Source organism: Columba livia, chromosome 27 (genome assembly GCF_036013475.1).
Source record: "Columba livia isolate bColLiv1 breed racing homer chromosome 27, bColLiv1.pat.W.v2, whole genome shotgun sequence".
Lineage (NCBI taxonomy): Eukaryota > Metazoa > Chordata > Aves > Columbiformes > Columbidae > Columba > Columba livia.
The window spans coordinates 4,226,245-4,240,081 of NC_088628.1; the positions used below are offsets into that span (position 1 = coordinate 4,226,245).

The 13,837-nt window shown below is 61.1% G+C and overlaps 2 protein-coding genes across 5 annotated transcripts; both read left to right on the top strand.

Moving 5' to 3' along the window:
• Window positions 1–1,162: 1,162 nt before the first annotated feature.
• MATK (megakaryocyte-associated tyrosine kinase) lies at window positions 1,163–9,898 on the top strand. Of its 4 annotated transcripts, none has more exons than XM_005500822.3 (13): window positions 1,167–1,381; window positions 5,266–5,322; window positions 5,527–5,640; window positions 5,750–5,865; window positions 6,235–6,454; window positions 7,367–7,460; window positions 7,558–7,623; window positions 7,780–7,879; window positions 7,970–8,054; window positions 8,232–8,305; window positions 8,415–8,610; window positions 8,976–9,062; window positions 9,203–9,898. In XM_005500822.3, the coding sequence occupies exons 2-13, from the start codon at window positions 5,314–5,316 to the stop codon at window positions 9,383–9,385; spliced, it is 1,344 nt and encodes a 447-aa protein (XP_005500879.2). In that variant the 5' UTR covers window positions 1,167–1,381; window positions 5,266–5,313; the 3' UTR covers window positions 9,386–9,898. The 4 variants fall into 4 exon arrangements, with proteins under 4 accessions (XP_021141034.2, XP_005500879.2, XP_064898447.1 ...); XM_005500823.3 differs by lacking the exon at window positions 1,167–1,381 and adding an exon at window positions 1,469–5,114; XM_021285359.2 differs by lacking the exon at window positions 5,750–5,865 and having other exon boundaries at window positions 1,163–1,381; window positions 5,266–5,369.
• Window positions 9,899–10,057: 159 nt separating this feature from the next.
• On the top strand, window positions 10,058–12,438 carry LOC135576487 (complexin-3-like). The gene is made up of 3 exons (XM_065042385.1): window positions 10,058–10,889; window positions 11,490–11,577; window positions 11,853–12,438. The coding sequence occupies exons 1-3, from the start codon at window positions 10,630–10,632 to the stop codon at window positions 12,072–12,074; spliced, it is 570 nt and encodes a 189-aa protein (XP_064898457.1). The 5' UTR covers window positions 10,058–10,629; the 3' UTR covers window positions 12,075–12,438.
• The last annotated feature ends 1,399 nt before the right edge of the window (window positions 12,439–13,837 follow it).

Sequence of the window (13,837 nt, forward strand, 5' to 3'; positions counted from 1 at the left end):
TGAAGAGGGAGCCCAGCTCCAGCAGCAGCCAGTGGGAGTTCGTCTTTTCGCTGGCCAAGCAGCAGGACACAGAAAACCCATTTATTAAGTCTGAGCGAGTTGTTCCCCAAGAGCGGAGCCAAGTTCTTTGGGCCGCGGCCACGTCTGTAACAGTGACCGGATGTGGCGAAACCCAAAAGTACGAAACGTGTCTGTTTGATGCAGAGAATGCGGCACAGACCCCCCGAGAGCTGGTGCTGAGCCCTGGGCTGGGGAAGGGGCTCTGGTGTTTGTTCCTGAGCTTAACAGACCTGGTATCTAAGGATCCGTCCTTGCAAATCCAGAGGAAAATGTGCGGAGTGCGGCTGAGGAAGCACAGCCCGAGAACCCTGTGAACAGACCAGGTCGAACGGCTTGAGGAAGTTGTTGATGGAAAAAAATAGCCAGGAGCTGAAACTACTTGCTAGTTTGGAATAGTTTTCTTCTACGCTGCCCTTGCCCTTCAATTGCTAATATTTCTTGAAGGCTTAAACACTATTTTATTAAAAAACTAAAAAAAAAAATAAATTAAACCCCCCTGAATTGAGTATGGTGCTCACCTGAGACTGCATTTACTTCTCTTCCATCATTTTGCTCAGAATATTGCAAATTTTTAATGCAAAACTGGTCACCAGGCACGTGTTCCGCCCGCACTGGTGGGGGCTGCTGGAGGACAGAGGTAAGCTGCTGCCTTTCCACAGTGTGTTCGTTTAAAGGTCTTGCCTCGTGTCACGTCTGTGTTTTCATGCCCGGTGGAGCGGCGAGGAGCGTTCGTGCCCTTGGACCCCCTCAGTCTCACACAAGTCGGTGCTGAGATGAGATCAGACTTTGGGATCCCTGGTCCCACCACAGTCTTTCCTGAACGTCATTCTCCCTGTGGAGGTGCTGCTGCTGTGCTCACCTGCTCCTTCTCCAGCCGTTCTGGTTGCGGCAATCGAGGCGGTGACGGCAAATCTCCCTTTCTGCACAGCGGATTGTTGATTTTCTGTGAGTGCTACACAGCGCTGCAGAATATAGGAGCTTATTATCTTCAGTTCATTTCTAGCAAGGGTGTGTGCTTGTGCCCTCAAAGGGTAAAAGTTTTTTTAGATAAGTTGTGTCAAGTACTGAGTCATCTCTGGTTAATGTTTAACTGAGCGGGCAGGCTCTAGGACCTCTGGGGCGCAGCATCTACAGCCCGCACCAGCAGAGAAATCAGGAAATAACGCAGCAGCTCTTTCAGGGAGCATGCCCTTGAAAATAAAGCTTTGCTGCTCCGTGTAATAGAGAGCTTACTCTTCAGGAATTGGGAATCGTAGCCCAGGCTTAGCGGTGAGCTCCAGAGCCGTCGTGTCCCAGGGCCCTGCGCGGACGCTGCCGGGAGGTGAGTGCCCGGCGCTGGCTCTGTGGAGCTGCTGGGAGCAGGTGACGAGTTGTGGTGGCTGCTCCGTCAGCCGAGGGCGATGGACAGTGGAGCGGTAAGAGCGGTGTGGTCGTGGGGGGGATGGCCAGCAAAGGAGCTGCACTTGCTGTTTGTCCGAGTGACGCTTGGGTGTTTGTAAAGTGTTCTCCAGCTTGTTTCAGCGGGTGTGCACAATGCGTCTGGCTGTGGTTTCAGTGTAGAGGTGCAGTCTGACAATGCTGTGGCCCCTCTCCTGCCGTTGGGTCCTGGCAGCTCCTCTGTTGGGGTAACTGTGCTGGAAGGAAACCTGAACTCTCCAGTTTGGGGTCGGAATGGTTCTAACAAACCCCACTGTGTTTCTGTACTTCTCATCCTCATTGCAAATACTCAGGTTAACTGATTTTTAAAAGTGTAGAACAGCTCCAAAACAAAGAGGGGGGCAAATATCTCCTGCCAGGCTTTCTGCCCACATACCCTGCCTGTGGGAACGTTCACTGCGGTGATGGGAACCGCATGGACCAAACAGCCTCAAGAGCCAACAGCTGCTTTGGGACCAGGCGTGTGAGCGGCGCCAGGCGCGGGCGAGTCGCTGCCCTGTCTGCAGTGCTGGGCGGAGGCCCTGGCCGCTCTCCAGGCTCTGCTGGTGACGGGTCCCCACGTCGGGTGCGTGTCCAGCCCTGGTGCCAGCGGGCAGGAGAGGAGCCGGGCCCTGGTGTGCTCAGAGCGGAGGATCCGTCCCTTCCGAGCACCACTTGCTGTCTGCACGGAGGGCAGGACTGAGCAACCAGCTGCTGATGCTTTTCACCAGAAATTTCTGTCCTGGCACGGCAGAAAGTGAAGAACCAAGTGTCAGAGCTGCTGTCACCCCTCTGTCTCAGCCGTCGGGTCCCTCCTCACCCCAGGCTGTACCATGGCGAGGGCTGTGGAGCGGATCCCTTAAGCCCTGTGCCCATGGGCTCCTAACCCATCCTGGAATTGACCTGAGCTGCATCCAGGCACGTCACTTTGGCTGTGCCTGCTGGGGAACAGGCTCAGAGCGGCTGCTGTCACACCTTGGAGCCCAGCATGATAGTGTTTGTGTCACGGATGGGCTGCAAGGCAAGAGGGTGCCTGTGCCAGCTAACAATGGCTTCTGGAACAGATAAAACAGCTGCTTGCTGATATTAACCTTGCAACAGCTGCATGTGTCCCTTTGTTGTTGTTGTTCTGGATAGGGACTGGCACGGTAAGTCCTCAGATCCTCAGTGAGGAGAGCGGCTGGGGTTTGCCGCAGGTGACGCAGAGGAGTGACTGTGACTCACCCCCCGAAAGAGGAATAGAGCAAAGACTGTCATCCCTGCTCCGAGGAGCCGAGCGACCCACGCGCCTTCCCCAGCGCAGCCGCGGAGATGTTGTGCTGCTCTGCATGGAAGTTTCCAAGAGTCCAACAGCGGGGCTTCCCGCAAACGGCGCAGTCAGCACCGGGTCCCAGCCACCAGCGTGTGAATCAAATCACCTCCCTCCCTCCTTCCCTCCTCGGCAATTTCTCTTCTCTGGAAGGTGACGCTTCCCTGGCTGGTTTGAGTCTGGGAACAGGAGCACCGAGCTGCTGGGACAGCTTCACATGATCAAGTTTTCTGGTGTGAAGGAGCACGGTGGGCACGGAGCAGCTTGGCCTGTGTGGGATGTGGGTCTCATCAGATGGCATCTTCAGTAAAACTGAAGAGCGTGAGTTGTGAGCGTTGAGAAATCCCACCTTCCTTTAGCAAAGGAAAGAAAGCATCTGCCATGCAGCGACAGAGAAATTTCAACTGCGAAAGGGACCTGGGGGAAGAGTACTGAAATTGGAACACAGCTTGCAGAAACCGTGACTTTTCAGAGCGCGGTGGGTTTGGGGATGATGCTGTGCTACGGGAGGACACAGGCTTGGTGTCAGTGCCCAGCGGTGGGATGTCCCCTCAGCCCCTGTGCTGCTGAGGCAGCAGGAGACGACTTGCCCACCGAGTCCCACCATCCACAATTTCAGTTGTTCAAGGAATTAGTGGATGGGACCAGGACCCTCTGGGAAACTGCCCTCAGGTCTAAAGGAGCTGAACAGAGCTGGTAGCTCTTTAAGGACATTTTTCTTAGAGCACAAGAGCTCTCAAATGCCATATGTTAAAAAAATTGTGCATGGACTGCAGGAAACCAGCCTGGGTCAGAAAGGACCTCCTGGTCAGGCTGAGGGAAGTGCCCGGGCAGTGGACCAGAGATGTGTATCCTGGGATGAGTACAGGGACACTGCCTGGATGAGCAGGGCTGGGATCAGGAGAGCTGGTGCACAGCTAGAGTGGAATTTGGCAAGGGGTGCGAAGCGTAAGAACGGCCTCTGCAGGTGTATTGGCTGGAAAAGGAAGATTAAAGAGTAATGTGTCCTGCCCTTAAATAAGATGGGAGAGATGGTGAGAACCAACATGGAGAAGGCTGAGGTACTCAACCTTTTTGAGGGATGTGGTCAAGCTGGAGGAGTGGGGCCCTATGAACATCACGAGGTTCAACAAGGCCAAGTGCAAAGTCCTGCACCTGGGTCAGGGCAGCCCCCAGTATCGATCCAGCCTGGGGATGGAGGGATGGGGAGCAGCCCCGTGGAGAAGGACTTGGGGGTGCTGGTGGGTGAGAGATCGGCCGTGAGCCGCCCTGTGCCCTTGCAGCCCAGAAGCCAATGGTGCCCTGGGCTGCATCCCCAGCCCCGTGGGCAGCAGGTTTGGGGGATCCTGCCCCTCTGCTCCGCCCTGGTGAGACCCCCCTGCAGTGCTGGTCCAGCTCTGGGTCCTCAGCACAGACACACATGGACCTGCTGGAGAGGGGCCAGAGGAGCCACAGGAATGATCCGAGGCTGGAACAGCTCTGGTGGGGACAGGTGAGAGAGCTGGGGTGTTCAGCTGAGAAGAGAAGCTCCAGGGAGACCTTATTGTGACTTCTTAATATATAGAGGGGCTTAGAAGAAAGGCAAAGACTTTTTGGCAAGGCTTATAGTGACAGGATAAGGGGTGGGAGTTTTAAGCTGAGAGTAGCTTTAGCTTGGACATAACGAAGAAATGTTTGCAATGAGGGTGGTGAGAGCCTGGCCCAGGTTGGCCAGAGAGGGGGTAGATGAACCATCCCTGGAGACATCCCAGGCCAGGCTGGACGGGGCTCTGAGCAACCTGAGCTGGTGAAGATGTCCCTGTCATGGCAGGGGGGGCACTGGATGAGCTTTGAAGTCCCTTCCATGATCCTCCCATGGAGGCGGTTCTGTGCGTGAAGGGCTTCTGTAGGAGAACACCCACAATTTTTAGTTGAAAAGTGGTCACATGCATCCCAGCATGACAAGCTGGTGGGAAGGGGAGCACAGGGACCTTCTGTCACCATCCTACAGCCAGCGGATGTGACAGTCCTGCCTCGGCCCAGCCTTGTGGCTCAGCACCCCCTGGGCGGGCAGCCCCCACTTCAGCGAGGCCCCATGGCTGGTGCCTCTGGTGGCCCTGATGACTTGGAGCTGCTGAAACAGGAGGTGAAAAAACAAGTTCCTGGTAAAACCGCATCCCCCCGCCCAGCTGCAGCAGCGGGTTCCTGCCGAGCCAGCGGTGACGGGGACGGTGGAGAATTAATTTGGGCTCCGAGGCAGGGAGGAGGAGCAAGGGCCAGGACAGCTGCGTCCTGCTCCCACCTGGCTGTGGGACAGGAGTGTCCCCAGGGCTCAGCCAGCGCAGGGAAGGTTTGCAGCCTGCTCTGAGCCTTTTTCTCCCTCCTGCGCTGTGAGCTGCCCCAGGTTATGGGTGCACTTGCGAGGAGCTGCGCTGACTGGAGCAGCCCATGGGGACAGCAGCCCTGTCCCCCCACAGCCACTTTGGTTTCTCCATCTGCAGGTGGCAGCAGGAGAGGACAGACGGTCCCTGATGCGCTGACAGACGACCATGTCCGGGGTGAGCAGGGTTGCCGGAGATGCCAGCACTTCCCTGCCGACATCAGGGTGACGTTCCCCCATGACCACAGTGGGGTGCAGGGGGGCTGGTGCTCGGGGGCCCTTGTCCCAGCCAGAGCTTCAGACAGTCCCTGGGCTGCCCTGATGGCTGTGGGAGGCGGGGGCAGCTCCCTCTGCTCCTGCTGACGCTGCCCTCCCATTGCAGAAGCACTGGTCCCCCGGGACGCAGTGTGTCACCAAGCACGACCACACCAAGCCCAAGTCCCAGGAGCTGGCTTTCCGCAAGGGCGACGTGGTCACCATCATCGAGGCCGTGGAGGTGAGTGCAATGGGTGCTGTGAGGGATGGAGGGGATGGGATCCAGCGCCATCAGCGGAGCTGCTGGAGCCAGGTTCCCCCTCCCTTGCTCTGAGACCCTCTGTCCCCAGGGCAAAGGCTGGTACCGCGCCAAGCACAACGGGACAGGGCAGGAGGGGCTGCTGGCAGCCAGTGCGCTGCGGGAGCGCGGGGCCATCCGCGCTGACCCCAAGCTCAGCCTCATGCCGTGAGTACATGACATGGGGGGCCAGCAGCCCCGCTGAGCCCCTGGGAGCTGCAACAGCAGCTGAATCCAGTGTGTTTCCCCCCAGTCAGGTTTTGGGTGGGCAGCCAGGGGCAGAGAAGCCTGTAGCCATGCCCTGGCGATGGAGGGATTTGCTGGCGCCAGCGCTTGCCTTTAAAGACCCCCCGTGGTGCCCGCCCAGCTTGGATGGACCTCACGGGGAGGGGGTTTATGCAATGGGGTCTACGTGGCTTTGGTGGGGGCTCGGCTCTCCTTTTTTCACTGCTGGCACTGGGGGAAACCCGCAGGCACAGCCCCTCTCCCCAGCGTCCCTCTCCCCAGCGTCCCTCTCCCCAGCGTCCCTCTCCCCAGCTGGTTCCACGGGAAGATCTCGGGGGTGGAAGCGGTGCAGGAGCTGCAGCCACCCGAGGACGGGCTGTTCCTGGTGCGTGAGTCTGTCCGGCACCCTGGTGACTACGTGCTGTGCGTGAGCTTCGGCAAGGAGGTGATCCACTACCGCGTGGTGCATGAGGAGAACACGCTCAGCATCGACAGCCAGCAGTACTTCTCCAACCTCATTGACATGATTGAGGTGAGCCTCCCTCCCCGGGCTGTGAGCCCTGCCAGTGCCAGACCAAGGGCAGGAACCTCGTGGGGTCACCTGGAGCAGTGGCAGGTCCATGTCCCTTTCTCTTGTGTTTTTCTTTGGATTTTGTTACTCGGTATAATTCTCCCTCGCTGCCAAAGGCTCGTGGTTTCCTCTCGGTTTGGGGTGCAGTGGACAGATCTGGGATGCCCTGGGGACATCCTCTGCCAGCCGGCCGCAGCCCCTGTCCTGCCCAGGGCCACATTTCCTCATCCCTGCTCATTCGGTGCTTCACGCAGCAGTGGGGCTCAGGGCATTTTGGAAAATGAAGATCCTGGCAGCCTCTGCCACCCTGGACAAGGTCTGAGCCCTGCCAGGGCTTTGAGGCGTTTTGTCACGTTTCTCTCCCCGCCGAGCCCCCTCTCCCCTGCTGACCCCACGGGGCTCCCAGGCTGCCGTGTGAGCTCTCGCCCTCCCAGCTCTTCTTCAAGGTCCATCTTTGTCCTGTCTCATAGCCATTGCCTGTCTCCTCTCCAGAGGCTGCATATGTGTGTTTTATGCACAACTTCTGCTTTCAGGTGGGTCCTTTCCCCTTTTAGCTGCACCAGCCCTGCTCTGTAACCTCTGCAGCCGTCCCACCGCTTCCGCTGCCCTCATCTCTGCAAACCGCTGTTAACCCCACGGGCTGCCATGCAGAGCATCCCGGATGGCCCGTGGTCCATCACGGCGTTTCCCTGGCTTTGCCTGGAGGGAAGCAGGGCTGAGACAGGGGCTGTGAATCACAGCACTGGGTCCCTCGAGGGGGGTGATGGTGGTGAGGTCCTGTGGAGTGTCCCATGGCCATTTCCTGGCTCCACACCCCGAGCTGGGTTGGAGGTGGCACCGCCGCATCACCTCTGTCTGTCTGTCCCTCGGCAGCACTACACGAAGGAGCAGGGAGCCATCTGCACCAAGCTGGTGAAGCCCAAACCAAAAACTGGGATGAAGTCAGCTGAGAAGGAGCTGGCCAAAGGTAGGGGATGGCAACAGGGGGTTGGAGTCTGGGTTTTGGGGACAAGGCAGCACGATGGTGGTGGCCACTGCTAACTTGCCCTTGTGCCCATGCCCAGCTGGCTGGTTGCTGAACTTGCAACACCTCACGTTGGGAGACCGCATTGGGCAAGGCGAGTTCGGAGGTAGGTGGGAAGATGGGATGGGAGGTTCCCTGGCCAAGGGCTTCCCCAGATAGCACCCTCTGATGTCCCGCCCCCACCCCACAGCGTGGGGGACTCGGCCTGGGATGCAGGGGGTCAGGTGTGGGGCTGAGCCTGACGCTCTGTGTCCCCTCCCAGATGTCCTGCAAGGGGAGTACATGGGGCAGAAGGTGGCTGTGAAGAACATCAAGTGTGACGTGACTGCCCAGGCCTTCCTCGCTGAAACGGCTGCCATGACGTGAGTGCCTCATGGGGGGCACGGCCCAACCTTGCCCCGTGACCTGAGGACGAACAGGCACCCCTCTAACCTGGATCCTCTCCATTTCAGGAAGGTCCGGCACAAAAACCTGGTGTGTTTGCTTGGCGTGATCCTGCACAATGGCCTCTACATTGTCATGGAGTTCATGAGCAAGGTGAGAGAACCTGGCCAGTCCTCGGCCAGCAGGACCCACCGCTGCTCAGATTTGGGGACAAAATCCCCATTTGGGGGCTGAGTTGGACGAATGTCGGGTGCTGCATCCCCTGCCAGAGGTGAAGTTTCCAAGCAGCCCCATCCCGTTGGTCCTTACAGGTTTATCTTCTTCTGTTAGGGCAACCTGGTGAACTTCTTGCGCACGCGGGGCCGGGCACTCATCTCGACGCAGCAGCTCCTCCTGTTCGCTCTGTAAGTCCATCTCCCTCCCTCCGGGCTGGGGACTGGTGCTCCTTGTCCCCTGCAGGCAGGCCCAGGGGACACATGGCGACACTGTGCTTTGGCTCCCTGGCCCCAACAGGGACGTGGCCCAGGGTATGGACTACCTGGAGTCCAAGAAGCTGGTGCACAGGGACCTGGCTGCCCGCAACATCCTCATCTCTGAGGAGAACGTGGCCAAAGTGAGCGATTTTGGCTTGGCTCGGGTCAATCCCAAGGGCACAGATGCCACCTTGCTACCTGTGAAGTGGACGGCCCCAGAGGCCCTGAAACACAATGTGAGCGATGGTGGGAAGGGAGGAAGGGACTGGGGGGTCCTCCTGAAGCAGCTCGCTCCCTTGGGTCCCCCGGCTGTCCCCCTCCCGCTGACCTGTCCCTTGGTGGCTTCTGGCACATTCAGCCCCACGTTTCCCAAAGTCTGGGCTCTGTCCTGTGCCAGCGTTCACCTGGGTGCAGAGCAGGAATTGGGGCAGCTCCAGTGGGATGGACCCAGGGCTGTGCGGGTGATGGGAAGGGAGGGGGATCGCACCCCAAGGAGCTGGGGGGCAGGACGGGCGCTGTCTCCTGTCTTGCTCTCAGGGAAGGATGGGGGCTCAGCATGGCCCCCAGATGGCATTAGCCTCCTCTCCCCCTGCTGCTGCAGAAATTCTCCTCCAAGTCGGACGTGTGGAGCTACGGGATCCTCCTGTGGGAAACCTTCTCCTTTGGCCGAGCGCCCTACCCCAAGCTGGTGAGTGCTGTGCCGGGGGTGCCGCAGGTCACACCCCGCTGGCACCGATGGGATGGGGACATCCTGCTGTCCCCTGGCCAGGGGAAGCACCCAGTGGAGTGGGAAAGGAGGGCTCCAAGCTGGCTTCTCCATCCTGCCAGAGCCTGAAGGAGGTGACAGAGCAGCTGGAGCAGGGGTACCGCATGGAGCCCCCCGAGGGCTGCCCACCCACTGTCTATGCCCTGATGAGGAGCTGCTGGGAGCTGGAGCCAGGCAAGAGGCCGTCCTTCAAGAAACTCACGGAGAAGCTGCAGAAGGAACTGAAGCACCTGACGGATGTTTAGCCCTTGTCCTACTCCTGGGACCCCTGGCCAGAAACCCCCTGGCCATGCCAGGGTTGGGAGCAGCACAGCAAGGGGTGGCTGGGCAGTGGGGTGGCCTGTGTCACCGCTCCCTCCCAGTGAGGATGGGACAACAGTTGTGGGGGTCTCTCCTCTGCCGGATGCCTGAAGAGGGAAACAGCCTCTTTCCACCCTGGCACAGGTCCTTCTCCTCACCACGCAGTGTGGAGAAAGTTCCCATCGGGTCAATGTCCCCCGACCCCAGGGTGGGCAGAGCAGAGCAGCCCCAAGGGGGTCAGTGTCCCTCACACCCCGTGCTCAGCCCTGCATGTGGGGTCTCTTTGAACTGCGCCTTCGGGTGACAGGGGACAGGAGGGGACGTCTCCGCTCGCTGGAGGATGAAACCCTGACACAGCTCCACTCCAGCCACACAGCCCTGTGCAGGAACACTGGGCACAGCCAGCTAAGCCACACGGATTTGGGCTTTTTGATTAAACCAAAGAAATTAGTTCAACAGCATCTTTAAACCTCTGGGCTCAAATTAGGCCTATCCCTTGCTTGGGGCCTGGCAAAGCCCAGGAGAAGGCTCAGAGGGGCCAGGGAGCTCTGGCCCTCGGAGCCCACGCTCACAGCCTGGCCCCTCTCCCCTCGGGCTCTGCGCAGCCGGGGATTATTCTTTTAATCAGAGTCTGTATGGGAATTGCTTGCGTATAGATTAGGGGAGCGGGCGCGTCCTCCGGCAGCGGGGAGCCCCCGGCTGCGCCGGCTCCCAAGCAATCTCGGTGTCTCGGTGGAGCCGGGATTATCGGGGCCGTGGGGACGCACACACACGCATGTGTCTGTATGTGCCCACCCGCTGCCTCGTCTTCCTTCCACTCCTTTGACCCTCGATTGAGTTTTTTCAGCTAATCCTCTTGCGTCTCCTCTGCGCTGACTCCTTGTGCCTCCAGCCCCCCATGTGGGTGGCTCTGGGTGCTCCCACATCAGCGCTCCCCCCAGCAGGATCCAGCCCTTGGGTGCTGCTGTCCAGGGGGCCGTGCCACAGGGGGTCTTTCAGCCTGATCCATGGTGTGCTGGGACTTGGTGGCTTCTTCCACGTCCCCATCAGCCCAGTGAGGCAGCACCCCTGTCTCCCTGCGCCACTGCCCCCCAAGCACCCTTGGGTGCAGCGAGTGGTGCAGGAAGGTCTCTCCACCCCGGTGGCTGTGGCTTCCCCTCCTAATGCCTTAATCCGGCCCTGATCCGCGATGCCCCTGGGACAGCCGGTCCCGCTGACCTTGCAGGCGCCAGCCCCGGGCAGGGACCCGCTGGCACTGGGCACCTGGGGCACGGAGCAGCACAGCCGCCCACCCATGGCCACCTTCTTCACGGCCGCCCTGAAGGGCTTTCAGGGGAGCAAGGAGGAGCCGCCCAAGGGGCCCCCCAAGGATGGCAAGGTGGCCACGCTGCCCAACGGCATGGCCCGCGAGGAGTTTGAGGAGTACCAGCGGCAGCTGCTGGAGGAGAAGTAAGGCTTTGCTGGGGCCAAGGGGCACTGGTTCCCCCATGTACTGGGACCGGGGTGTCACCCGCCATGGGCTGTCCCTGGGGTGGGACAGGGGCAGCGCAGGTGTCCTTTGGCACCTCTCCCGCAGCACGGGAGGTCCCTGAGCTGCTGGCATGGGGCTGGGACAGCACCTCAGTGCACAGCAGGTGACAAGGAGCACCCGCAGGAGTCAGTGCTGCAGGGCACAGGGTGTCTGGTGCCAGCCCAGCACCCATGGAGCTGAGGGACAGCAGGGACCAACGTGGGATTGCATTAAGGAGCCACCTCCCTGGGTCTGGGTGCTGTGGGGACCTGGTGGCCCAGCTGAGAGGCCACAGGAGGAGCAAGTCCCTCCAACAGGCACCTTTGCTGAGCATCTCTGCTGGGGCTGGAGGGACAGGATGCGGCCCCTGTTCCCACATCCCCATTGCAACCCTCCTGCAGACCTTTGCACCCCTTCCCCCAAGCCCGGGCCAGGGCTGGCACAGCCACGCTGCTGCCAGGGGACCCGGCGGCGCTGGGCGTGGGTTCTGGTGGCGGTTGAGGCGGCAGGGGGTGACAGTGTAACACCTGCTGCCGCAGGATCGAGCGGGACAAGGCCTTTGCACAGAGGAAGGCAGAACGGGCCACAGTGCGGATGCACCTGCGGGACAAGTACCACCTGGCGCAGGTAAGGACTGCGCTGGGGCCTCGGGGGCAGCCCCGGGCCGGCGGCTGCCGGGATGTCACCGGGATGGCTCCTGCAGAGGGCAGCAAACGGCTGCTGGCTCCGGCCGCACCAGCCACCTGCCCACCTGTCCGTCTGTCCAACTCTGGGACTGGACAGTCCTGGCGCCCCCTGGGATCCTCAGCACCCCGAGGGACCCGCCGTCCCCTGTCCCTGCCCCACCGCTGCTGGGTGACAGGTCAGCCCACGTCCCCGCCGCGTCTCCCACCCACACGCAGGACGAGCGGGACGATGCTCAGCTGCACGTGGCCGGCGGGACGGTGGAGCTGCCGCAGGAGCTGGCAGCCATGGTGCACAGCGAGGAGGAGGAGGAGGAGGAGGAGGATGGCGCCGGGGCCTTTGCCTTCCTGACGAGGCTGCGGGAGGTGGATCTGTCGGAGCTGCGGGGCCGCGCGCTGGGCACCGTGGACGAGGTGAAGGAGAAGTGCGCGCTGATGTAGTGTCGCTGCCCGTCCTGCTGGTGGGTGACAGCAGCAGCGTTGGGGACTCAGCCCCTGTCCCCTGGGAGCAGTGGGGTGTGGCTGTTACCAGTGCCATTACCTGGGCATGGGGGTCCCAATAAATGCACTGGGGGTGGGTTTTTCTCCCCAAACCCATTCCCTGTTGCTTTTCTGGGGTCCACTGGGTGGGTGCTGGGATGCAGGACACCTGGGTCCTCTCCAGCTGTGCTGTCCAAGCCCCTCCATGCTGTGCCCCTGCTGTGAGCCCCCAGACGGGGTGGATGGTGGCCCCTGCTGCTCCATCACCCCCACAAACCAGCCCCGGGGCTTCGTGCACCGTTTGGCTCAATAGATGTGGTGTTTGCCAGCACAAGTCTGGTCTCCTGCTGTATCCCTTGTCCACACAAACCCTGTCCGGGCCGGGGAGGACATGGTAACACCCCTGCAGCCGGGCTGCCTGTGAGCCCCCAGCCAGCACCCAGCCCATCACACTCGGCCGCTGGGCCTGTCCCCCCCTTCTGCAGCAGCCCCCAGGCACAGCCACATGCCAGGGGTGTGCAGGAGCCAGCGGGACCCGATGCCCCCCGGGGCATCCCTTGGAGGCAGCACCGATGCGGCTGTGGCAGCACTGAACCCCCGCCTTGAGCATCCGGCTGCCAGCGCAGGCAGCGAGCGGGTCCCCTTGGCCGGGGCGTCCTGCTGCCTCCTGCCCCTCTGGGGACTTGCCCCCTGCTCCGGGGCATTCGGCAGCGGCATTGGCTTAAACACCACCGCGCCGGAAGGCTGGGGGCTGCTGAGATCACTAATACCTGCCTATTTTAGCGAGGTCTAATCTGCCTGAGTCGCCTGTCCCCGAGGACTAAGCTAGCTGAACCCTTGTAAAATGTACCGCCAGCGCTGGCCCCAACAACACCTCCCGCCGGAGCAGGAGCCGCCGGGGAGTCACGCTGTGTTTCCATGAAAGAAAGGACGCGCTGAGCCGCCTCCGTCCTCCCCACGCCGGGGCCATCTGCTCCGGAAAGGCCTGTGGGGACGGCCCTGTCCCAGCTGCCCACGGCCGTGGTGGTGGCGCTGGGAAGGTGCAGCCAAACCCAGCGCAGGTGGGGTGGGAGTCATGCCACGGAGCCCATCGCTGTCACAAGTGCCACAGGTCTCAGCTGCCCCAGCTGCAGCACCCGGAGCTGCAGGAGCTCTGGCAAGGAGGTTCCTGGGTGCACGAGGTGCTTGGTTCGTGCTGGCACCCACCGTTCTGGGTACCCGCCATGGGGCTGGTGGCTGCTGAAGGATCCTGGGGATCACACAACAGGCATCAGGGCTGGACACCTGGGAGCCTCCTTGTGTTTGGTGGCACCACTGTCCCTGCCATCCCTGCCATCCCCACTGTCCCTGCCATCCCCACTGTCCCTGTCATCCCTGCCATCCCCACCACCCTCACTGTCCCTGCCATCCCCACCATCCCCACTGTCCCTGCCATCCCCACTCTCCAGCCTTTCTTCAGACCTTGCAGAATCTCCCATTTCGGCACAAAACTTCACCCATGTTGCATGGGTAGGGTCCACCCGTGTCCCCACCAGGCCCCCAGCCTGGTCCCCAGTGGGCGGCAGCAGCCATGGCACCCAGCACTGCCCCGTTGCCACCCCACGTCCCTGCTGTCCCCAGGGCTGGGGGTTGACACGGGGCGCCAGCCACTGGGACAGTGGCACCGAGGTCCCCAACGCGCCCTGTCACCACCGGCTCCTCCATCTGCGCTCTGGCCTGACGGG

Excerpts from the sequence above, each read along its gene's own strand:
- MATK (XM_005500822.3), top strand. Across the intron at positions 6,455-7,366 it reads ACCTCATTGACATGATTGAG|CACTACACGAAGGAGCAGGG; the intron begins GTGAGCCTCCCT and ends GTCCCTCGGCAG. Across the intron at positions 7,624-7,779 it reads TGGGCAAGGCGAGTTCGGAG|ATGTCCTGCAAGGGGAGTAC; the intron begins GTAGGTGGGAAG and ends GTCCCCTCCCAG.
- LOC135576487 (XM_065042385.1), top strand. The coding sequence starts at position 10,630 with ATGCCCCTGGGACAGCCGGTCCCGCTGACCTTGCAGGCGCCAGCCCCG. Across the intron at positions 10,890-11,489 it reads CGGCAGCTGCTGGAGGAGAA|GATCGAGCGGGACAAGGCCT; the intron begins GTAAGGCTTTGC and ends CTGCTGCCGCAG. Across the intron at positions 11,578-11,852 it reads ACAAGTACCACCTGGCGCAG|GACGAGCGGGACGATGCTCA; the intron begins GTAAGGACTGCG and ends ACCCACACGCAG.